Raw genomic sequence first — 24,658 nt, forward strand, 5'->3', positions numbered from 1 at the left:
AGTGAGGTCCATATAGATCTCTCATGTAGGCTCACATCCAGTGGCGGGCTCAGCCTTGTAAATATGAGAGTGCCAAATTGAAAGAAAAAAAGTTTGGAGGGACAAAACTAAAAAAATTAACAAAATTAAAGGTAAAATTTTAATTTTTTTTTAATTTTTTTTTTTTTGTGGGGGAGGAGGGGTTGGGGGGCCAAGCCCCCCTGGCCTCCATATAGATCCGCCACTGCTCACATCTAATGATGATTTTTAAGAGCAAGAGGATGAAAGAATAACATAAGGAAGGAAGGTGTATAGCATATCTCATGATACAACACGTGTACAAAAAATGCTAACAGACTTGTGTCCTGCAATTTTGGTGCTGCATTTTTTCCTCTTTGACGGACGGATTAAGATTCTCTCAAATTATCATCGAATTTGAACAGGTAATTGCAAGAGACTACTTATAAGGCCCATCTGATCAAAGAAGTAGTTGGACTGCCCAATTTTTATTTTGTTAAGCAAATCCCATAAGTGACATTTTAAAATCACCTGCTCAAATTCTGCCAAATATTTTTGAGAAGATCTTGATCAGGGTCAGATTCTTGCAGCCAGCCATTGTTGGTTAAATATAACTACAGATTAAGGAACTAGTCATAACATAAACCTAGACTTGCCTAAAATACCTGCTATTTAAAGCGAAAATACTAATAAATACGTAGGGCAGTCATCTTAAAATGCTGGAAGATGAGGATTAATTCATAAAACCCGTAGCAAAAAGAAGAGGAAAAACTGAAAAATAAGAAGCTTCCACATACACTAATTTTCATTATGTATTAATCAAAATAGCTCCAATAATGTTTTGTCCTTGAAGGAGAAAATCAAATCCCACACTTAAAAAAAGCTGCTATTTTTATGCATCGTCTTATACGTCCAGCCTAAACAAACACAAATCCTAGGGAATTATGGTTGTAGTTTCATCATCGATCGATGATTTAGAATCAGACTTGAGAAACCCAAAAGCAGAACACTCCATTTGCCGCAATTTCAGCAGGAAGAAGAGCAAAATCCCGCAGCCAAAGCCTAAAGCAGCGCTAGACCCTGTCAAAGAAATCGCCGCACAGAGCAACATCACGAAAGACTCTTCCTTTGTGTTCATATCCCTGCAAGCCATTGCCAATTCAATCCCAGCAAAAAGCAAGAGTACCCCAAGAATCCCAATCGGATACTGACCCAAAATCCTCGCAAAGGAATTCCCAAAAACCAGTCCAAGAACCAACTTCCCTATCCCCAGAAAAATCACAGACATGCCGCTCCTGCCCCCAAATCTGTACTGCCCGGCAAGCCCGCCGGCGCCATGGCAGACCGGCATTGCCCCAAACCAGCACCCGACAAAGTTCATAATCCCAACACTGACCGAAACCTTCATTGCCGAGGCCTCACGGTCGGGGAACAAGTCCCCGGACAACTTACAGACCGCGATCACGGAATTCAATATAGACAACGGGATTTGTGGAATCGCTGCGCGAAGAAACCCGATCTTCCAATCTTCCCAAGTAATCCTTACCAAACTTAGCTTAGACGGACCAAACTCAAGACCCTTGAAAGCTGAAGGGTCGCGAAGAATGCATAAAACCAACCCGATCAGGAACACGATGAGCGCTGAGGGAATAGCAGAGAGAAGCTGTAACCGCCTAGACACACGACGACGCCGAGAGGACTCGCGTTCATGAGAATCGTGGTGTTCGTGTTTTGTGTCACCGGCACCGGTGGTTATCACGAGAAACAGGAGAGCAACGAGAGCGACAAGGAGGCCGTCAAGGCCAAGCCAGGAGCGAGGGGCTCCGGACTTGGAAGTGGCCAAGTCTTGGTCGTAGCGGATGTACTTGATAGCGGAGAAGGCGAAGGAAAGGCCCTGTGAGAGCTGGACGCCGCGGACGACGGGGAGGGGGAGAAAGCGGTAGAGGAAGGACATGAGGCCGGTGAAGCCGAGGAGGAGAAGAACGGCGGCGGTGGAGAGGCCTGCGGCGGCGATCTGGGGGACGGAGAGGTGGGTGGACTCAGCGACGGCGACTGCGGCGATGGACTTCATGGGCTGGACAGGCATGGGGATGTCGAAGAGGAGGCCGGTGGCGACGTTGTAGAGGGCGGTGAAGATGAGGGTGGTGCCAAGGTCAAGGTTGGAGACGAGGGTGAGGGTGAGCACGATCGGGATGAAGGTGCCCAGGTCCCCCACGGCCCCGGAGAGCTCCAAGGAGAGTTTGGTCTTCAGGCGGAGGCGGTGGTGCCATGGGTTTGGGAGGAGAGGGGTGGTGGTGGTGGTTTGGTCCATTGTGGTGAATGACTGTGAGACTGAGAGGGATGGTTTTAACGTGGAATTGGGGAAGGGGATAGGGGCATTTGTTGACATTGTTGTCCAATCCGAGGGCTTTTTCAGTCTTTTGCCTGGTTTTATTTATTTATTTATGATACTAAAGTACAAATAAAATTACTGAGGATCCTTTTTACTTTTTTTTTTTTTTTTTTTTTTTTTTTAAGGTAAAAGAGAAAATCTCATTAATCACTCCCAAAGGGTAACAAAATTACAATCAAACTGAGACAAAGCTCAGAAACCATCAAACCGAGACAAAGCTCAGAACATTACAGGGACTCACAATATAGGTACCCCGTTACAGTTACCCTAAAAACACAGATTATGCCAACAATTGCTACGAATAAGCCTAGCCAACAGAAAGGTGCCTCTGCGATAACATAGAAACTGCTACTTGCGCTATGGAGTCGGTCGAACAATATGTGCACAAAGCAATGACTAGGATAGATTGACACAGAGCAAAAGTTAAGTACAATCTGGAAAAACAACAAAACCACCCAAACAGAAGCATCCGTCGGAGGAGCTGCCGTTTGCGTCGGCGCGTGTGGCACACGCGCCACCGTCGAGCCTCACCCTCCCAAGACCCGTAACACCCCAGCACACCGGAACCACCAAACACGCCAAACGGGACAGAGCGTAGCTCTCACGCGAGGCCGAGGAGAGAAAGCACCTGGGCACGTGAGAACCACGCGCCGGGCTCCGGCGATCATTTCGGCCGTTACGACGCAGCGGCTAGACCAGATGGCGGCGGCGAGCGAGGCTGGAGGGCACATGTCGACCTGAGAACGGCAGAACTTTGTAGATCTAGAACCAAAACCTTGCTGCCGAAGACACGAGGGGCGGAAGCATCCCCCTAGGGGCTTCTTTGAAATGATTTCCTGTCATCCAAACAAATAAGAAACGGAAAAACCACTGCACAAACCTCCCAAGTCCTAGCGGACTTGGAGGACCAAAACAGCCACTGCCGGATCTGAGACCGGGGGGACGAAAAACCACCGCCGGAACTAATCCGGGTGGAACAAAAAACTCCCCAGTCATAGAGACTGGAAACCTCAAACCTCCATTGAGAAAACCCAAGGAGGACCAAAAGATCCCTTAGTCTAGGAAGATCAAGGGTATAAAAACTATGACGGGGGGGAGAGGCTCCCCCCGGCAACACTGACTTCGAAGGGGGAAGCTTTCTGCAGGAAGGGGGGAGGACTTGGGTCCGAAGAGAGAGAGCTTTTTTATAACACTATTGAAAACGATTCATTAAGGATCCTTTTTACTATAGTAACGTCAGAGGCCCCCTTTTATTTATTTATTATTTTTTATAATCTTAAAATTAATGCGACTTTAAAAATTATTATTGAATTTAAAATATATTACTGTTAAATTTGATGTAATAATAAATTTAAAAATCACATCAAATTTTAAAAAATAAAATGACGGTTCCTAACATTACTTTTTGTAACAAAGACGAATAAGATCAAACAAGGAAAACATGTTATCAAATGTTATTAGAGACTTTGGCTGAAGTATCCCATTGTGCAAGATTATGAGCACGAAGTTCGCGCTTTTGTGAACATTAGAGACCGACTAGGTCCTTAAGAACGTAAGTCCTCTAAAGATATTTGTGACATGATCATAATTATTAGATATTTTTTGTATCGTGTTAGAGTTTAAAAAGTAGTATACCTTCGCTTATTTTATAGTCTAATAAAGAATAGATCTTTAATTTAGAATTTTTCCTTACTAAAGTCGTCGGTCTTAAAAGTTAAGACTTAATTGGTCTCTTATATAATTAATAGTCTATTGTTTCTCTATTTAAAGGGGGGTCTATCAATAAGAGAAGTAATGAGTTGATTATTGTTTTAGGTTTTCTATGTTTTGGAGGTCAAGGTTCCCTCAAAATAGCCATTAAAAATCACGACTCTCTCGAAGTAGCAGATTTTTCATTTCCTATGTTTTGCATAATTTGAGATCAGCATAACAATCTTTCAATATACGGTCGATCAAGTCACTATGTTGAACGGCGTAGATCGATCACACCTACAGAGTCTCCGTCTAGGATGATGATGTTAATATTGTGATCACATGCGGAAGATACCGCTAGTAAACCTGCGATGCTTTGCCCAATTATATCGGGTCACAAGAGGGATAAACTATGGTGCTAGCAAATGTAATGGGGCCCTCATAGTTTGAACCTACGTCCTACGTACAGCTGCACCAACTGAGAAGTTATATTTAATGGCAACATCAAAATTTAGCTTAGTTTGTCCTGGAGGGGAGGAGGAGGGACCGAGGAGTGCATAATGGAATTCCATGTTCTAAGATGCTGAGAAGGGATGATTTTGACCTTATGAGCTATATGGAGTGTAGGGAATATGATTGCAAAAATATGTTTGTGTAATGGAAAATAAAAATTCTTATGTCAATATCACCCTTTAAGAAGAACAAACATGTAATAAAACCTATGATATTTCTTTCTCTTTTTTTTTTTTTTTTTTTTTTTTTTTCTTTTTTTTTTTAAAATTAAACTGCAAAACATGAATACTTGAATATCACGGTCACTCCTTGGCTTTGGGGCAAAACTGTTATTCTTGCTCCTCAATGAAAAACGTGTGATCTCAGGGATTATGAGACATTCAGATCTTCTCACCAATGATTAATAATAATTAAGAATGTGGGCTCTCGACTTGCTCTTCAAAAATTTAAACCAATTCTCGAGAATTAACTTAAGAATATTAGCTTTTAGTAAAAACTAAAGAACTATTGTAATTAGTTATTTTACAAGAGCTACATGCTTATCTATTGATAGGCTTGGAATACTAGGAGATGTAGGAGAACTAGTCCATATGGAACTAATAAGAGTGGATGGCTAGGGCTAGGGCTAGGAGAAAACCCTAGCCTCCATTCCTATCACATGTGACGCATGGGGCTAGGGATTTTGTTAGTTTTTGTGTTGGCTGCATTTTATTGAACAAAATCACTTCTATGTAGTGTTATTACTTTCACAGGGATGCCGTATATTTCAGAGTCTTTAGATATTCAGAGTTTATTTCTCTGATATGGAAATAGTCTTATTATGACAAGCTGCAAGTGTCACAAGCTCTTCAAGAAGGTTATTTCAGTATTTAAGGAAGATTCTATGCAGATTCTCACTCAGAGATTTTGGATCCCATGTTTCCATTCGGACAACCCAGTCTAAAAGTCCGAATGCTCATCAGTCAGCAACTTACGTCCGGACGAGGTAGCAAAATCGTCCGGACACCCATCAATGTCTAGAAACTTCGAACTATTCAAGGTTGCATCCGTCCGGACGTCATAGCAAATCGTCCTGCCGCTATTTAGAGTTCGAGAAGACTTTAGCGTTCCAGTGCATCCATTCGGACGACATGTCATACCGTCTAGAAGCTCAACTATGCAAGCATCATCCGTCCAGACGACGAGAACTTTCCGTCCGGACCTTCCCCTGTGTCGAGAAGCTTCGAACTACTCCAGCTTGCATCTGTCCAGACGTCTCAGCAACACGTTCGGACGCCACTCAGTGTTCGATCAGTTATGAGATTTCTTTTCAAAATACAAATATAGGAAGACAGCTGCAACCATCCGGACAATGTGGATTCCCGTCCGGACACGCTCATTTATAAGGCGAGTTGTGCATTCAAAATCTAAACATCCAAACGTTAGTCTTCATTTTATGCGCCAATCCTTGATATGGAAATTGTGTGCAATTAAAGTGCGACCGTCCGGACGACAGGGCAACACTGTCCAAACGCGACTCAATTCAGGATGCTCAAACTTCATATATGGAAATTGTGTGCAATTAAAGTGCAACCGTCCGAACGACAGGGCAACACTATCCAAATGCGGCTCAATTAAAGTTTGATCTGGATGCTCAAACTTCGTATTGCGTGCATCAAATCAACCGTCCAAACGACAGATGTTATGGTCCGGATGCGCCAATCCTTGATATGGAAATTGTGTGCGATTAAAGTGCGACCGTCCGGACGACAAGGCAACACTGTCCAAACGCGGCTCAATTCAGGAAAGAATTTCAGCGAATTTTGGAAAGCCGATCGCACAGTTGTCCGTCTGGAAGCCTTATGTCTACCGTCCGGATGGGGCCTAGGTATTTCAAGCCAGATGCTCATTTGAAGCTGCAGCCTATAAATAGAGGCCCCCTAGGCATAAAAATTATAAGAATTCGGTATTAAATTCGATAATGCTTAGAGAGTTATATTTTATAGTTATTATGCTAAGTTAGTATCTCTCAAGTTGTTGCCGTTGTATGTTGTTGCTGCGCTAAATTGAAGTCTATCTTAGGGGTTGGCCATAAGGTAAATGATTCCATTGAAAACCCCTTCAAGTAAGAGACTTGGTTGGGAGGCGTTCGTGTTGGGTTACACGTCAGAGTTCAAGGTACGATCACTGTATAAGGTTATGTGAGTGCTACTACTTTGTAATTAGTCTTGTTTTCTGAATAGTGGATATCCTAGGTTTGGCTGCCCGGGAGTGGTTTTTCTCTTAACTGAGTTTCCACTTCGTCAACAAAATATCTGTCTCTTTTAATTTTGCATTTTGATATTTTGTTGCACACTTTTGCACACACTTATTAAATTTAGAAGTCATCTATTTTTCAGATTTAATCCCTGGCCCATGCGTCTCCTGCATTGGTCCTAGGCTTAGGTTTTATCCCAAGCCCAATCTCCCATACAAGCACCTAATGCTTTGTTTCTCTCTAACCCATGTTTAAATAAATAAAAACAATAATGCATAATAAATAAAAAGCATGACCTAGTTAAATTACATTACATTGGTGAGTGACCCAAAAAGAAAAATAAAATTAGCTTAATAGGCCTGTGACCCAGTGATCTCTATAACTGCCACTAGGCTCTATTTAATTAGATTTAATTCCACTAAAGAAATATAACTGAACTCTAGTATTTATATTTGATTACATCAATTAATCCCTTAGACTTACTTAATATTGATTTTTGATTCCTTCATGAAATATTTCGTAGAATAATTAAGAATATATAATTGATAATTGAATCGCTAATTAATTGAGTTGAAAACTCAAATTGATATGATTATAAGGTGGATTTTTTTTTTCTTTACGAGCGATTCTTTACTATGTAGGCCTTCCGATACGCTCCACCTTCGGTAGGAGTGGGCAAAACCAAACCCGTCTACCCCGTGAAATCTGGATTTGAGGTTTGAAATTGCGAATCCGGGTACAAAATCGGACTACCTGTGTGGGGTGGGGTGGGTCATAGATAGAAATTTTAAAAATATCGGATACCCTTCCCGCCCCGCCCCGCCCACCTAACCCTAAAAAACCCTAAACTAAAACTACCTACTCCTAACTTCCTAAGTCCTACGCCGCTCACCCCCTCCTACTTAATACCTCTGAAACTTTTCATTTTCTTTCTTGTTTCGTAACTTCGTCTTCGTTCAGTCGTCCTTGTGCCGCTCACCCCCTCAATACCCAGACAATATATCCACTCAACTGCGCCATGCTAGTAGACAACCAGGTCTCCACCGTCCCAAATGCGCTAAACACCACAGAAGCGTCATTCGTTCCACAGACCTCCCCAGATCGAAAGCACTACATCAAGCCGCCACCATGGTTCCCTCATCAACCATGAGCAGTCCACCATAGCTGCAAACCCAGAAATCACTGGATCCCATCTTCCAAACGCGCCGTCAACCACTGACAAACCGCTTATAGCCGCCATCACAGTTCTGCCTAGCAACCACCTCACAATGGCCACCCCAACTGCCGATTCATGACCCACTGCACACTTGCACCTGGTTCCATCTCGCGCCACTACAATTCCTCTAGCGCTGATGCATCAGTTAGCTCCCAGTTGGCGCACACGTTCAAGTCTCAGTTGTTAAGGTTTCGTATTTTGTGGTTCATCAGAAGGAAGAAAAAGAAGTCTGCCTTCTTTGTTTGGTTCAATAACCCTAAATACTCAACCCGACCAACCCGTTCAACTTGCCCCCCAACTTGAGACCCTACGGATACTGCTCATTGTAGACGAGCCACGAGATGGGTTTTTTCAACCCACAGTGTGTGCGTCTGGGTGCCAAAATGGCCAGTACCCGGCCCGCCTCGACCCATGCTCACCCCTAACCTTGGGATATACAAAAATTTGAGCCACAAGTTGCTTCATCACTCCTATAATAAAAATATTAATGATCCCATGTAGTAAAGTTCCTAAGACATGAAAAAAGTGGGAAAGGGGCCCTTTCTTTTGTCACACTCACACATCATCTCATATGAGCAATTGGTTATATATAATTAGCATTAAACAAATAAAAAGAGTAAATCCGTACGATTCTGTTAATTAATATAATGAATATGCATATCTTAATGATGCCGTGCATAATAATGCATTTGAATTTGCATGATTTCATTGGAGAATTGTATGGATTATGGATAACAACGAGCCAGCATTGGCTTGGAGGGGATGCATGTGAGTGGTCCTCCGGTGCCTTTTCACTGACGTCAAACCTCCCCAATATGCCAATTATCATTAAAGTGTGATCTAAATTGATTGTTTTGTCAGCATCCAATTTAAGAGTTTGGCTCTCAATTCAATTGTTCGGACTAATGGTGTCAAATTAAGCTGATGTATTACGAAAAGTAACACAAAGACAACCACTTTCTTTTCTTTTCTTTTTAATCTCTTGGTTGGAATAAACCTATGCATAACATTTGTGTTCAACACAAATCATGTTCAAATGGTGTTAAATTATGAATCTAAAACAAATCATGTTAAATTATGAATATAAAATTACGTACGTCAATTTATATTAGGTAATGTTTATTTGTTAAAAGCATCTCATAAACCTTGTAATCATAATGGATTGGATTGAATTCCACTCCTCCATATATATATATATATATATATATAGTAGGACAAAAAGTTAGCTAAAAACTAGTTTAATAAATTGGCAAGTGTCTTTTAGCATGTAAAAAATATATGCTCTTTTAATAATATGTGCTTTTCACATGTTATTTTAATAACATTAATAAGAACGTATGTATTTTTCAAATGCTTTAGGAATATGTTGCTTTATTAGACTAACATGTAGGAATTAGTTATAAATCTAGATACCATATTTTTATTCCATAATTATCTCACAATTAATGTTGACATTGTAGTCCTAACTAACCATTGTTTTATTATTATTTTTTTAAACAAAGATTAATGTAAAAATTAATTGAAACCGACACATTAACATTGTAGGAAAAAAAATGTAATTTCTAACCTTACTCTCTGCATATATTATTAGGCTAAAACCCTTCTTAAAAAATATAGCCTGATATTTGAACAAATCATATATACTTAACTTTGTGGTATTCTTGATGTCTCAACTTCATGTATGTAGAGCTACAAGTAGCAATTTTATGCATTCTAAAGTGAAGATGTTAACTTGCATTTGAATTGTTAGCCAGCAGAACAGGCAATTTAAAAGATTTCATATAAAATTTATCTATTTAAGTAAATTTTAAGGATAATTGCATCGTTAGTTCTTGTGGTTGGCCTAAATTACAAATCACTTCATGTGGTATCAACATGAATTCAGAGATCCTTGTAATTGGCTTAATTTACAAATCAATCCCTGGAGTCAAATTCCGTTAAAAATTTTGACAGATTCCAGTGATCGATTTGTAAATTAAGACAATCACAGAAACCTCTAAATTCATGTTGATACCACATAAAGTGATTTGTAATTTAGGTCAACTATAAAAATTGATAGTGCAATTATCTCTAAATTTTAATCTATCAAACCACCCATATTACTCATATTAATCATCTAAATTACTAAAACCTCATTCTCTGATATGACCGCAATAGGAAATAGAGTCGTACACGAATTATGGATGTGCAGTGGAGTGACAAAGATTGAAGCACCTATATATATATATATATATATATATATATATATATTTACGTCTTCTCACATATTTGTGGAGACCATGGCCAAATACAAGTACACCACCAGATTGATTGGTCCCTTCATTTTTTGTTAACCACCACCAAGTAGCCTGTACTGCTGCTATCTCGATCTGTTTGGCTTAAACTAGAAAATTGGCCGAACAAGGAAAAAGCAAGTGGATAGTGAATCCAAATTAAAGGTTTGATTGAGAGGGTGTTCTTGTTGTGAGGAAAATCACAACAGCATCCACCATTAATCGTGTGCTACAAAAAAAGAACATTTTTCCCGCTTAGGATTCTCTTGTCTTATTTGCAGTTTCAAGCTGGGTGTCGTGGAAACAATGGTGTTAGTGCGTTCAGAAAGAAAGACATGTTTTAAAACATACCAACCGCCTACTCTTTATTTGTGATATTAAGAAATTGGCCGGTAATAAAAAGAAATATATTTTAAATTTATTGTAAAATTAAAGTAAATTTAATTGTTCAATAGTTGATATAATTTAGTGTACATGTGTATATCACAAATAAAAAAGTGACGTATAGCTAGCTTCTAGTTTTGGAAGAGTCACACCAAAGGGTAATTTTTTTAAGGAGCCGCTCACTTTAAAAGGGACACTCCAAAATCAGGTATCGTTACTGCTTTTTACCTAAACTTTCCATCGAATTTTTCCTCTTAATTAGAACAGATTTACTGAGTTAATAAAAGGAGTGTTCCCGGTCCTTCGGAGACCGACGGTTTTCTGGTGACCTTTTTCCTTATTTTGCAGAGCTTATCGACCGGTCTGATCATCCAAAAATCTGTTTTAACAAGGGGCTTTTCATGGTTGATGATGCCATCTACGAGTAAGGTACTGTTGGACAGCTGAAAGATTAGGTATGGCATGAAGGTGGTTTCTGCTACCAAGGATGGGTTGAAGGTTGATGAAGACAGTCCGTAAGAAAGAGAAGCAGAAAAAGAAAGAGCAAGACAAATTAGCTGGTAAAATCAACACATTGCGTGCACGTCTTTTGAATGTTAGTTGGACAAGTTAATAGTTATTTTCATGACACTACAAAAATACTGACAATTGGACGCGTGTCTACAGTACCGATTATTGTAGACACGCGTCCGGTACTGTAGACACGCGTCCAATTTGACACGTGTCTTATGAGACACGTGTCTAATTGTACAGCCGCCACAATTAGACGCGTGTATGTAATACACGTGTCCAATTGGACACGCGTATTAAATACACGCGTCCAATTTGACACGTGTATTTAATACGCGTGTCCAATTGGACATGTGTATTAAATACACGTGTCAAAATGTTATTTTTTTTAAATATAATTTTTTTAATTAAATAAAATTTTAACAATTTGGGACGTGTATTTAAATACACGTCCCGGAATGGTGTACGTAGGCGCGCGGGAATTATCCCGCACCCACCTGATGAGCATTCTTAATTTAAGTTTCAAAAAGAATTTTTTTTTTTTTTTATACACTCTCGTTCGCTCTCTCTCTCTCTGCGCGCTCTCATTATTCTTTCTCTCTCTCTCACTGTATCGCTCTCTCTCACTCTCTCTGTACCACCGGCCAGCTTCCCGACCACCGCGTGGTCGGCCTTCCCTCCGGCCAGCTTCCCGACCATCGCTCTCTCTGTCTCTGTCTCTCGCCTCTTTGTCTCTGTCTCTCGCTCTCTCTCGCTCTCTCTCACTCTCTCGCTCTCTGTCTCTCGCTCTCCGTCAACACTGGACCACCGGCCAGCTTCCCGACCATCGCTCTCTCTGTCTCTGTCTCTCGCCTCTCTGTCTCTGTCTCTCGCTCTCTCTCACTCTCTCGCTCTCCGTCAACACTCTCTCTGTCTCTGTCTCTCGCTCTCTCTCACTCTCTCGCTCTCTGTCTCTCGCTCTCCGTCAACACTCTCTCTGTCTCTGTCTCTCGCTCTATCTCTCTCTCTCTCTCTCGTCAATACCGGACCACCGGCCAATTCTAAGTGGATGACGACTGGTTCTGCATGTGTTTCGTATAGCAATATTCAATATTTTTGATTTTGGCAATATTTTAAATAACAGACATGTTCTTTTCTTCTTCTTTTTAAAGCAATATTTTTGATTTTGGCAACGTGTATTCTTAATACGTATCAAGAAAAATATATAATTTATATATATATATATATATATATATATATATATATATATATATATATATATATATATATATATATACACATTTAGCCACGTGTATGTATACACGTGGCTAACAATTTGGAATTTTTTTTTAAAAAAATCGGTTTGACACGTGTATTCTAATACACGTGTCAAACCGTTTTGACACGAGTATTTTCATACACGTGTCAAACCGTTTGACACGTGTATTCTAATACACGTGTCAAATTGTGCAGTTCGTGCCATGCACATTTGATACGCGTATCACGCGTGTCTAAATGCAAGTGTCTAACTGTTTGACACGTGTACGACACTGTACACGTGTCAAACTGCACGTGGCTATTTGCATGCATTTTTGTAGTGTGAATTGAATGTTAGGTACGTGGACATTCATCAAAAAACAAATGTTAGGTACGTGGACACTTTGATTTCTGCTTATCTCATTGATTAGATAACTACGGCTCCTAAATTAACATTGGCCGTAGTAGCTGGGTTGGTACCCTTTTTAACCAGAGTAATTTTATATGTATATTAAATGTCCATAAAAAAATAAGATAGCTTTTAAAATTGTCATTTGATTAATTACAAGCTCAATGGTAATTTTAAAAGCCACAAAAAAAAAAAAAAAAAAAAAAAAAAAAAAAAAACCCACAAAAAGCAATTAATTGGAATATCGACATATAACACTATGGAAGCAAGCACCAAAGTGTTTATATAACTACTTCACAAACAATTAATGTACACACACGATTTAAGTAGTTAATGTTATCATCGGTTGTACGTAGTGGTAGTGGTTTATTGGCATGAAGAAAATTCTCGAAGTGAGAGTTTGACTCTCAAAATGAGAATTTTCAATCTTATTAGTATTAATTGTTTTGGATCCCATTGATACCCTAATGGACTTGAGAGAACGCATGCAGTTCCTACTGTTTAAGCTTTTATGTACAGCTATTATGATCACATCTAGATAGAATAGGTATGGTTGGTCTTCCCGCCTGCCATTTCGATTAAAAAGAAAAAAAAAAAAGTTGTTAATGTTAAATGCAAGTGGAGAGAACCAATACGTACGTGAACAATTTAGCCTCTGTGCAAGGCTGGTGAGCAAATGGAATAGCAATATATATATTCATGCGTAAAGTGTTCCTAAAGCTACAACATGCAGGTGAGCTGAAATTGGGTTAGTAATGTTAATATCAGAAGAGTAGGACATTACTATATGGAAATTGCCATTAATTACTTGGGAGAATGATCCCATATACCTTATATGTTCAGGAAAGAGGATTTTTATTTGGAAGTTTTGAGCCACCCCCACCTTAAAGTTGATCCACCAAACTGCATGTATCTTCATCGTCAGGTACGTTCTGTTCTTTTATTTTCTTAATATTGGACTGTTTTTGTGATTAATTCTTCTTCTTTTTTCTTTCTTTCTTTTTTTTTTTTTAGATGAAAAGTAATATTTTTTTTTTTTATAAGTACAAGAAAAAAGAACAAATTAAGGAACTAAAAAAAAAGAGGAAGCCTTTCCAAAACAGGTAGGAGAAGGTCCAGACAAAAAAGAAAGAGTGGGAATGCAGCGAAAATGACATCTGATTGCGGCTCAATTTGTCACATGATGGGCACAAAAATTTACTCTTCGATTGACATTACTAGCCAGCCAGCTAGCTAGTTGTAGGAGGAATCATGAATAAAGCTTCAGAAATGATAGGAACAATACGCCAGTTTTATGTATTTTTTAATTTTTGAAGAGTCAAAGTTACAGTAAGAGAATCACATTCTAAAATAAAAGAAAAGAGCAGTAATAATATAGTCAATTGAACAGCCAAAAGTGCAACAAAAGCTTCTTCATATACACTTGTGCAAAGAGGACCGATAAGAGAAGAGCACTTTATAATAAAACCAGAAGAATCTCTACGGACAGCGACCCATGCAGAAAAGGAATCCTAATAGTTATACCATAATTAATCTTAAAAAAATGAGAACAAGTTTCAGCCAAAGAGCAGAAGCTGTGGCCTGTGGGTGTTGTGATGCCCAGGCAAAATGGTATTTTAAAACAATCTTATTTATAATAGCAGAAAGTACAAAAGCATTTGAAAAAATATTCTCTTTTTGCCACTTGCTGAATTGGGACCCCCCCCGGCTTTTTTGGCTTTTAGTGGAAAAAATTGGCAATGCTCAAAAAGAAAATGCGTTAATAGTACAAATCAGGGGGGGAGGGGTAAAAGGCCAATCCAAAATCAAAAGGCAAAGTACAGGCGGGAGCATCTAATTGGAAAGTCTCACGAATGGAATGTCATGCGTTAAAAGCGAGATCTAAAAAAGTTATATTATAACGCCGCTATCCCTTACGTTAACGTCAAATTTCATGCTATGTTTCTTTCATCGTAAAATAATTTTTGAAAAATAATTTTGACATTTTTTAGTATTTGATAAGAGCGAAAATAATAGTCAATCGAAAAATAATTTTTATTTAACCAAAAATGCTTAGTAAATTTTGAAAAATGTTTTTCAAAAACGCCAGACGCGGTCGATCTATTTTAAATGGCACAGTCGACCTTCACTTTCAAGTAGCCGACCACCGTCAAAATATTGGTAAAAATGGTCAGAATCTTGTCGGTCAGTGACCGAATCTAGTCATTGATGATTTTATATTATTTTATATTAATATTTATATGTTTTGAATAAAAATTAATTTTTATAGGTTAATATGATTGAATGAAAATATAAAAAATATTTGTGATTTTCTGTACGCGCTAAATACCAAAAAATGCTTTCGGTGAAAAATATTTTCCAGAAAAATGACTTCCCTGAAACCATTTTACAACAAAAATCATTTTACGTCGAAACAAACGGAGCATCATTTTCATAATTTATAAACACACATTTTTTTAAGTATTTTTTATACAACTTCGTACATCTAAAGTTTAAATTGCTATTAAATTTATAACACTTGATGTGAATTTTATAAATTTAATAATATATTTAAAAATAAAATGTGTAAGAGATATATTTATATCATTTGTCAGTAGATTTTTTTTTTTTTTTGGGTGACAGGCATCTGCTCAATTCTCGTCCACCCAAATCCTGTCAGCCGTGTCAGCCGCACTCAGCAACTCATTTTTGGATCATAAAACGCCTGCAGTTTCTATAGCACAATGTATTACATATATCAAATGTTCATAAGTTGGTATGTATATGCAAAAGGAAATTAATAAATAAATTGAAAAATTGATCCAAATTGATTAATTGGCATATGACCATAATTGTATATATTAAAACTTTAATCCATAAAAGAAAATCTAACTACGAGTTTTCCTTTTGCAATTGGCAGTTGTTCACCTTAATTATTTGCTAAATGGGTCAATACTTTGTGTTGTGTTCTTACCTCTCTTTTTTTTTTTTTTTTTTTTTTTTTTACTAGAAGGCCGAGGAAGAATTGGAACATAAATTAATAGTGGAGTTATAACAGAAGATCTGTCTATTATAAAGAAGCATATATACAAAGAAAGATAAGCGAATGGATGTGAAAAATCCATGAAAGGAACTAGAACTAGTTGCTCAGCAGGACCTTCCTTTTTGATAAGTAACTCATTTTTCATAAGTTCAATAGATGAAGAAAAAAAAATAGCATTTATTACCTTCCTTTAGTATCACATAGGTTAAATTTAATATTAATCATGTCTATATAAGTTCTTGAACACTTTTTCCATACAAGCCGATTTTCAAGTGAATTCTGCTCAAGATTTATATCATTTGACATAAGAGCCAAACCCCATGTCACGGTTCGAGTCACGTACGGAAGGGGTAACTTATGTGCTAGATTAAAAAAATAATAAGTAAGTGGAGCCACCAAAAGAGAAAGAAATATCATTGTGTCAGCGTCAATAGAGTGGACCGTCGACTGCGGAAACATAGTGTTATTTTACGATCCTATTGTCCCATATGAGTTAAATCTAATATTAATCATGTGTATATAAGCTCTTGGACACTCTTCTCTTGAAAAAGCTTACCTATTAGTGGGTAATTCAGGCTACAACCTAAATACGTATACGAGCCAACGAGTAGGCAAGTTGGAGGCAGAGAAAATCTCAGTTTTACTCACCAAGATCAAAAGAACTATTTAAGAAATAAAAAGAAGCATGACTTGAAGGAAGATAAAGTAGGGAGTTTGTTGAATTATTTTCATAATCAAATATTAGTAAATCCATCATTCTTTTTTCGAGTTCAAATGGATACTGAAGATCAAATCACTAACCTATTTTGGGATGAAGCCAAAATGATATTAGATCATGGTCTATTTGGTGATGTTGTATTCTTTGACGCAACTTACAAGATCAATAAAGAATATCAACCTTTTCGATCATCTTTTGGCTTGAATCATCATTATCAACAAGTAATTTTGGGCTTGCTTTGTTATATGATGAAACTAGTGACTCATTTGCGTGGTCATTCCAAACTGTTTTGGAGTGTATGTGTGGTAAAAAGCCAAATAAAATTTTTAGTGGACAAGATCCTGCAATGGCAAAAGCAATATCTTTGGTGATGCTTGAGACTTACCATAGGTTGTGCTTATAGCATCTTAATCAAAATACTCTTAAAATCTTAATCATTTGTTAGGGCCATAAAAATTTTAGTACTGATTTCAATAATTGTATTTATGATGGTGAGAATTGTTGGTAAATATTCCCACAACCACTAATGAATGGGCTTATCAAATTTATATAATGGAGCAGGTCAATTATATTTTAAGGGTTTTTGGTGAATTTAATGGAATGAGTCCAATAAAACAGTAAAGATGATGGAATAAGGAAATATCATTAATGGTGGTTGAAGGAATAAGAGATAACAGTAATGGCTGATTCGAGGATGCCAACCTCCATTACAGACAAGCAATCAATGCCAAGAGATAATCCCCTTTAAAACCCTAGAGGCTTTATATATAACCTCTTACAAAAACCCATTAAGATAGAACCCATAAAAGGGACTAACAGCCCAACAACCGATCCACTAGAGCGGCCCATACAACCGGTCTTTATTTACTTAGCCCAGTTAATCCAGGACATCAAAATGCACAGCTTGATCCCTCTAGTGAGAACTAGTTGGAATGCACCTCTACTGACCGCACTTCTCCATCTGCCACGTACTCTTCTCTCTTCAACTCAATCTACTTCTCAACTTTTTGCAATCTCCCAAAAACCCAACTTTATCCTCTTTCCCTTTCGGATCTATGACAAATACACTCCTGTTCAGAACACCTTGTCCACAAGGTGTGGGTAAGCTTCCTTCAACCGGTGGAACTCCTCCCAAGTGGCGTCATCGGCTGTCTGGCCCTCCCAGCGAACCAGGATTTCAATAAAGGGATGATTGTTCTTCGGTCGGGCGCGGCGGCCGAGCACTTCGACGGGCTCCGGTTGGAGAACCCCTTGTGCGTTGACCAGCGGCAGCTTGGGAAAAGCGACAGCGGCGGATTCGAGTTTGAGTTTCAGCTGGGATACATGGAACACCGGGTGGATGCGGGCTTCCAGCGGCAACTCCAATTCGTATGCCACTTGCCCGACTCGGTGTAGGACCCGAAACGGCCCATAGAACCGTGGAGAGAGCTTCAGGGCACGGCGTTGGGCCACAGTGGTTTGCCGGTATGGCTGGAGTCGCAGGTAGACTTCTTGACCCACTGTAAATTCCCATTCGGATCTTCGTAAATCTGCATACTTTTTCATCCGTTGTTGGGCCTGTTTAATGTTATGTTGAAGAAGTTGAATGATTTGCTCTCTATTGCGTAATAACTCGTCCACTGCCTTTACCCGAGTAGTCCCCGGTACATAAATGAGAAGTCTTGGGGGTGGAATGCCATAGACCACCTCATAGGGCGTCATTTTGATCGCTGAGTGCCGTGAGGTATTATACCAATACTCCACCCACGGTAGCCAGTGAGTCCAGTTTTTAGGGGTGTCTTGAGTGAAGCACCGTCGGTAGTTTTCCAAGCTCTTGTTAACCACCTCAGTCTGCCCATCAGTCTATGGGTGGTAACTTGTGCTAAGCTTTAGCGAGGTTCCCTGCAAACGAAACAGCTCACTCCAAAACTGTCTGGTGAATGTGGGGTCTCGGTCTGAGATAATCGACTAAGGCATCCCGTGCAGCTTAAATATATTCTGGATAAACAGCTGAGCTACCTTGGTGGCCGTATAGGGGTGCGAGAGAGTCGTAAAGTGGCTGTACTTAGATAGTCTATCCACGACTACCAGGATCACGGATTGACCTTGTGAGAGTGGTAGACCTTCTACGAAGTCCATCGAGATGTCAGTCCAGACCCGGTTTGGGATTGGGAGAGGCTGTAGAAGACCTGCTGGCCAGGTATTCTCATGTTTATTCTGTTGGCACACCCCACATTCTCTAATAAATTGCTTGATTTCCTTCCTCATACCTTTCCAGTAGAAGTCCCGTCGTGCCCTTTGAAGGGTTTTATCATAGCCGAAGTGCTCGGCCATCGGGTCACTATGGACAAATTGTAACACCTGTTCCTTGATTCTAGGAGATTGCCCTAGCATAATCTTCAATTTGTAGAACAAAATTCCATCCCTTACTGAAAACTTCATGGCATCCAGCTCATTTCGGTGCCACTTCTCCCACAGCTACTGGAGTTCTTCATCACTACTGTACTGCTTCTTCAGCTCGTCCACCCAATCTGCTATGGGAATAGATAACAGAGCTAATGTGCCATCTTCCTCCTAACCTTCCTTTCGAGAGAAGGCATCAGCCACTCTATTCTCAGCTCCCATTTTGTACTCCACTAGGAGCTTGGCGATCCATTTATGCTGGAATGGAGTGCCTACTTTCTGTTCCAGTAGAAATTTTAGGCTCTGTTGGTCGGTTCGTACCACAAACGGCTTCCCCAACAAATAGGGTCTCCATTTCTGTATCGCAGTCACTAGAGCGAAAAGTTCCTTTTCATAAACCGACATGTGGAGTGCCTTACCCTTGAGTGCCTTACTTAGGAAGGCTATAGGCTGGTTGCTGTGCATTAGGACAGCCCCGATGCCAATTCCACTGGCATCACATTTGATTAAAAAGGGCTGGGAAAAATTTGGTAATGCTAGGACTGGAGCGTGGGTCATAGCTTCCTTAAGGGCTTGGAATGCTTCCCGAGCCAAATCTGTCCACGTGAAGGAATTATGACGTAGCATAGCTATTAATGGTGCTGCTATGGAACCGTAGCCCATAATAAATTTCCGGTAGTAACCGGTAAGTCCGAGGAACCCTCTAAGTGCTTTTGTGGTTTTGGGAAGGGGCCAATCTACCATAGCTTGGATTTTGTCGGGATCTGCGCGAACCCCCTGGGCTGAGATGATGTGACCCAAGTATTCAATATCAGGGCAACCGAATTTACACTTGGATAGCTTGGCAAAAAGGTGGTGTTGTTTTAGGAGGGTTAGAGCCTTTGTGAGGTGCACTAAATGAGTGTTCATGTCCCTACTGTAGATGAGAATATCATCAAAAAATAAGAGAACAAATTTTCTCAGGTAGGGGTGGAATATATGATTCATCAAACTTTGAAAGGTTGAGGGTGCATTGGTTAGCCCGAAAGGCATGACCAGAAATTCGTAGTGGCCGGAATGGGTACGGAAGGCTGTTTTAGGAATGTCAGCCTCTACGACCCTAATTTGGTGGTACCTGGACCGTAAATCCAGCTTAGAAATAACCCTTGACCCCCACAATTGGTCTAGTAATTCATCAACTAAAGGAATGGGGAACTTATCTTTCACCATCACCTTGTTAAGAGCCCGGAAGTCCATGCACATCCGCCATGTGTCGTCGGCCTTCCGCACTAACAGAACCGGGGAGGAGAATGGGCTATGACTGGGTCGGATCACCCCGGAATCGAGTAGCTCCTGGACAATTCGCTCAATCTCTTCCTTCTTGAAATATGGGTAACGATAGGGCCTGACTGAAACGGCATGGGCTCCCTCTATCAAGGGGATTGAATGGTCATGGGCCCGAGAGGGAGGTAGGCTTTTGGGCTGGCTGAAAACGTCCTGGAAGGTCTGTAAAATTTCAGCAATTGGGTCGTGCGGGGTAGCCTGGTGAGCCATGCGGGATTGGGCTACAGAGAGAGAGCGGCCCACTAGTTGAAGGAGAAGCCCCTTTTTTCTTAGTCTTAGGAAGCCGGAAGGATTCAACACCTTCTAGGTTCACACTGGGCCTTTGCCGCATGCCCTGGAGTACGCGAGGGGATCCATCCCATTGGAAGTGCATAGTCAAGGCTAAGAAGTCCCATAGAATGTGTAACGACCCACCCCCAATGACACAATATTGTCCGCTTTTGGCTCCCCATACCAGACTTCCCAGGAGGTCACCCATCCTGGGATTGCTCTCGCAGCGGCTCGCTTAACTGCGGAGTTCTAATAGGTTCATTGCCATCACGGCTTTAAAACGCGTTGTGTCATATAGGGTGCATTTATACATATAAGCACATCCTCATTCCCAGGCGATGTGGGACGTCACAATCACCCCCTCTTTGGACCCAGCGTCCTCGCTGGCGACCCTCATGGGATCACCCCATTCTTGGGATCCCAGCGAGTGCCCGCCGGCACCCCTCTTGGGCTTGTGCACGCTCCCACCATCTCAGGCTGGGCAATGGCTCTGATACCATTTGTAACGACCCACCCCCAATGACACAATATTGTCCGCTTTTGGCTCCCCATACCAGACTTCCAAGGAGGTCACCCATCCTGGGATTGCTCTCGCAGCGGCTCGCTTAACTGCGGAGTTCTGATAGGTTCATTGCCATCACGGCTTTAAAACGCGTTGTGTCATATAGGGTGAATTTATACATATAAGCACATCCTCATTCCCAGGCGATGTGGGACGTCACAGAATGGGCCCGAGGGTCCGAAGCCACTGGATACCCAATACAACGTCACAGCCTGCTAAGGGTAGGATGAAAAGATCCGTTCGAAAAACGACGCCCTAGAGTTTAACTTCCATTGCCCTGCTGCAGCCGGGGCTGGCCACCTCCTGGCCGTTAGCGATTTGAACCCGGATGCCATCCTGCGGTTGTGGTTGGATCCCAAACGAGGCTGCCATCTTCGTGTCCACGAAATTATGGGTGCTACCGGAGTCGATGAGAATCACTACTTGGTGGTATCGAAGAACGCCGAGAATCCGCATAGTTCTCGGGTTGGGTGTTCCGGTAATCGAGTTCAACGATATTTTTGGAAATTCTTCCAAAAAGAATTCGCCCAGGTCTTCGTCAGCTGGAGCGGCTTGGGTTTCTTCACCAGCTTCTTCCTTCTGTATTGCTTCGATCGGGAACAATTTGGGCACCGCACACACATGGCCACGGGTCCATTTTCCGTCACAGGAGTAACAGAGGCCTCTTCGTCGACGGTCCTCCATCTGAGCTTGAGTGATCTGTTGGACCGGAAACAACGCTTGGTTCGTGTTAGGACCTTTGCTTGGGTTGAACCCTTGACGTCCCAGGGAAGAAGCATTTGGTTGAAACTGACCAATTGGGTTAGCCCGCAAGGGAGGCCCTTACCTTCACCAATAGGCAACTCTGAGCTCATGCTGTGAGTGGACGAGAAAAATGGGGCAGAACGCCCCGATGGCCTGACGCCCTTAGCAATATTAGACAGACATTCTTCCTGGATGCGTGCGAGGGAATATGCCTCCACTAACAATTTGGCTTTGAACATCCTGATTGGCAGCCGGATTTCATTTTTTAACCCACCCAAAAAGCAACTGAGCTTGTGCTCGTCAGGTAGGTGATGAACCTTGAGGGCTAGGAAATCAAATTGGTTCTTGTAATCTTCCAAGGACCCTTCCTGGTGCAGCTTGGAGAGAGTCTCCATGGGATCATCGTATGGGCTGCAGTCAAATTGGAGCTGAATGGCACGGACAAATTCAGTCCAAGTGGAGATTTCATTAGTGGCCTTGAGCTCTTGGAACCACACCAAGGCTTTTCCATCCATGTGAAATGCTGAGATGGACAGGCGCTGGGTATCCGGGGTCGAATACATCTCAAAAAACTGCTCGGCGTGGGAATTCTAACCAGCTCATTTTCAGCTTGATACCTTCCCCAGAGTTGGAGCTTCTCGAGAATGAGGAGGTTTCCCCACCAAGGAAGATTGGTGGAGGGTGAGGAGGGTGAGGTGGAGGAGGAGGAGGGGTAGTAGCAACTGTTTCTTGGAAGGGTTGTTTTTCTTGGTTCCGGGAACGGTTGTCCATCAGGAGCTGCACCATCTGGGTCAACCGATCAATAGCCTCTCGGGTACTCTGGACTTCCGCCCGCGTGGCCATCTCGGCTTGAAGGGTAGTGACCTGCCCTTGTAGAGTAGCCAAGTGTTGGGAATCTTCTGCCATAGCAGCAGACCAGGTTTTCATAGGCAAGGGGATCGGAGGCTCTGATACCAAATTGGAGCAGGTAAATTATATTTTAAGGGTTTTTGGTGAAATTAATGGAATGAGTCCAATAAAACAGTAAAGATGATGGAATAAGGAAAGATCATTAATGGTGGTTGAAGGAATAAGAGATAATAGTAATGGCTGATTCGAGGATGCCAGCCTCCACTACAGACAAACAATCAATGCCAAGAGATAATCCCCCTTAAAATCCTAGAGGCTTTATATATAACCTCTTACAAAAACCCATTAAGATAGAATCCATAAAAGGGACTAATAGCCCAACTACCGATCCACTAGAGCGGCCCAAACAACCAGTCTTTATTTACTTAGCCCAGTTAATCCAGGACATCAAAACGCACAGCTTGATCCCTCTAGTGAGAACTAGCTGGAATGCACCTCTACCGACCGCACTTCTCCATCTGTCACATACTCTTCTCTCTTCAACTCAATCTACTTCTCAACTTTTTCCAATCTCCCAAAAACCCAACTTTATCCTCTTTCCCTTTCCGATCTGTGACATATAAGCCCATGAAACATAGGCATGAAAACAATCACTAACATACAGTACCCACCGAGGATATTTCAGGATTGTCAAAACCAGAAGATAGTGTAAGAGATATCTATCCCATGTTATCCAGAAGACAAGTACTCCCCGAAAGATCTTAACCAATAAGATCTGCAAGATTTTATCCCGAGATGTAAGGAGGGAGTCCCAGGATGAATCAATCCCCAAACTCTCGGAATATCGCAGGAAGCTCCAAGTCCTGAGATCAACTTTGATCCCAAATTTTCTGGAATTAGCCCTCACACGATTCGGAATTACAGTTATAGTCTCGCCTATAAATAAGCATGCACCATCAGGTATCAAGGACATTAATTTTTGCACTTTACACTTAATACGAATTGTTCTCAAGAAACTGACTTAAGCATCGGAGTAAGATCAGCTGGCACTCCCGGCAAGCTCATTTGCTTACATTTATTATTTTGCAGCAATCGAAGAAAGTATTCAACTGTTCTAACAAGTATGAAGAGGAGTTCAATAGCATCGGGAAGAATATGATAGATATATAAATAAAGAGAAAAACTTATTTGGATTCTAGTGTCTATCTCAAGTACATCTTCGTTGAATTGACATGCTTCATCCGCGGCTCATTTTTCATAAGTTAAACAAACGAAGAAAAACAAAATAGCATTTATTAATTTTATTTTATTTTTTTAATCCTTTGGGGCGGTAAATGTTTTTGAGGAGTACATTTGTACACTTGGTATGTCCATCAATGCCGAACAACAAACAGTTATACTCCGCGAGAATCATTTCATAAAACCACCGAAAAGCAAAACACAAAGAAACACACAAGGAAGAAGAAGAGTGTCGGAGCTCATGCCCATAGCATCCTCGTCCCTTCACCACCCACTTCGCCAAAATTCATTTCCAAAATGCCCATACCTTCCTCAGAATTCCCAACTTCGTCCTCGCCTCAGGTTTTCTTTCTCTGGTTCCCTTCTTCCACCATTCGTGTCAGCTCAACTGTTGCTCTTGAACCGGTAATACCCGGTTACTCCCTACTCTTATCCCTTTAATTATTTCATTCTATTAAAAAAAAATATATATTTCGGATTCATTTGATTTTATGATTTTAAAAAGTACAATTTTAAAATATACGACTTGAAAATGTAATTTTAATCTTTAAAATTTTTGAAAATTAAATTATGCATTTTCAAAAATGTACTATATTGCCTCAAATCACAGTTTTTTAATACCAAGAAAAATAGAAGCTTTTAAATAGGAAAAAAAAAATAGGCATTTTGTTTGAACCGACATATCTTGTTC

The 24,658-nt window shown here is 40.7% G+C and overlaps 1 protein-coding gene across 1 annotated transcript; it reads right to left on the reverse strand.

Annotated features, from left to right (window-relative positions):
* Positions 1-769: 769 nt before the first annotated feature.
* Positions 770-2,325, reverse strand: LOC133863945 (molybdate transporter 2). The gene has a single exon (XM_062300110.1). It carries the CDS (start codon positions 2,306-2,308, stop codon positions 932-934), a length of 1,377 nt encoding a protein of 458 aa, XP_062156094.1. The 5' UTR covers positions 2,309-2,325; the 3' UTR covers positions 770-931.
* Positions 2,326-24,658: the final 22,333 nt, after the last annotated feature.

This window comes from Alnus glutinosa, chromosome 3 (assembly GCF_958979055.1).
Source record: "Alnus glutinosa chromosome 3, dhAlnGlut1.1, whole genome shotgun sequence".
Lineage (NCBI taxonomy): Eukaryota > Viridiplantae > Streptophyta > Magnoliopsida > Fagales > Betulaceae > Alnus > Alnus glutinosa.

Bases quoted from the DNA above. Each gene is read 5' to 3' on its own strand.
- LOC133863945 (XM_062300110.1), bottom strand. From the start codon at position 2,308: ATGGACCAAACCACCACCACCACCCCTCTCCTCCCAAACCCATGGCAC.